This window comes from Cynoglossus semilaevis, unplaced genomic scaffold, assembly GCF_000523025.1.
Source record: "Cynoglossus semilaevis isolate Cse_v1.0 unplaced genomic scaffold, Cse_v1.0 scaffold3735, whole genome shotgun sequence".
Classification (NCBI taxonomy): domain Eukaryota; kingdom Metazoa; phylum Chordata; class Actinopteri; order Pleuronectiformes; family Cynoglossidae; genus Cynoglossus; species Cynoglossus semilaevis.
The window spans coordinates 1-1,151 of NW_007586134.1; the positions used below are offsets into that span (position 1 = coordinate 1).

At 47.1% G+C, this 1,151-nt stretch overlaps 1 protein-coding gene across 1 annotated transcript; it reads right to left on the reverse strand.

Moving 5' to 3' along the window:
- Positions 1 to 155: 155 nt before the first annotated feature.
- Positions 156 to 1,082, reverse strand: LOC103399188 (dynein heavy chain 12, axonemal-like; the record flags this gene model as incomplete). The annotated part of the gene is made up of 3 exons (XM_008337913.2): positions 706 to 1,082; positions 379 to 632; positions 156 to 296 (listed from the first exon to the last, which is right to left on the reverse strand). Coding segments are annotated over exons 1-3 (579 nt in total), but the record flags the coding sequence as incomplete, so codon positions are not given.
- Between the last annotated feature and the right edge of the window lie 69 nt (positions 1,083 to 1,151).

The following is a 1,151-nucleotide window of genomic DNA, read 5'->3' on the forward strand; positions in this document are numbered from 1 at the left end:
TCCTCTTTGGACCCCAATGTAGTTTGTGTTTTAATTTGTGGACTATTGAGGGATTGAGTTTGACACCCCTTTTAATAGCAAAGTATCAGTAGTAGATAGTAAAGTATTAACTTTAAAAAAAAAGTATAACCTCCCTCCCTCTCCCCCAAGCTCACCAGTTCCTTTTTGGGGCAGTTATTGAAGAACTTGGGGTCAGAAACAGGGTCCGAGAGGTAGGACTGTAGTAGGTTGAGTCTGAGACCAGTAGGGGGCTCGTTGGTCATTTTCACCCCGTTCTGCAGGATCATCACTGGAAACTGATTTTGAAAATGAAGTGTTAAAGTCTTAAATAGTAAATATATAAAATGAACAACAGTTTTTTTGTTTGTTTTTTATTACCTTGGGTGACGGGTAACTTGTGAGCCACAGGCGGAAATCTGGGTGACACGTTGTGGGAGTGAAGTCCTCGCAAGTTTTTTCCAAGCTGGACATCCAGGAGACGGCCAGGTGACAGTTCTGCAGACACACCCACGTTCCCTCCTGCATAGCTGTGGAGATCATCTTCGCTGCGATGGGGCCTTGGCCCTGGCCCAGGGAGATGGACTGGAACTTGGTTCCGTTCATGCCCTTGTCATTGGCAAACTTCAGTAGACCTGGGGCAGAGGGAGACTCCATCAGTCTGTGACAGTTGGTCATTATTAAAGCTATTAAATCAGTCAGACTTACTGGCCATGGGATCAGCTCCCGGTGACAGCACAAACACCAGAGGAATGGTGCAGTTAGAATCCTGGTAACTCCTGCTCAGGTCAAAGGGAGGGGGCTGAACAAACTTCTTTCCCAGGTTCAAAGTCACATATTTAGTCACAGCTGGAAGAATCTTATCCGGCCGCAGGCAGCGCAGAACGATCATTTTCTGCAGGTGGTTCAGTTGGTCGCACCAGGGTGCAGGCAGAGGAGTGTTGTAGGGCTCCTTGCTGTCGTAGATGGGCCTGAAGTCGCCTGGACTCTGGATGAACGCCTCTCTGTGGAATAAACGACTGCATCAGTCTGACGTCATTGACACAGGAGACACGACTGACCGTACACACGAGCAGGGATGTAACGATAGACTCAACTGACAGTAGGAAATGGTTCAAAGAATTTTTTTTTGTTCACGATTCCATATAATTCAC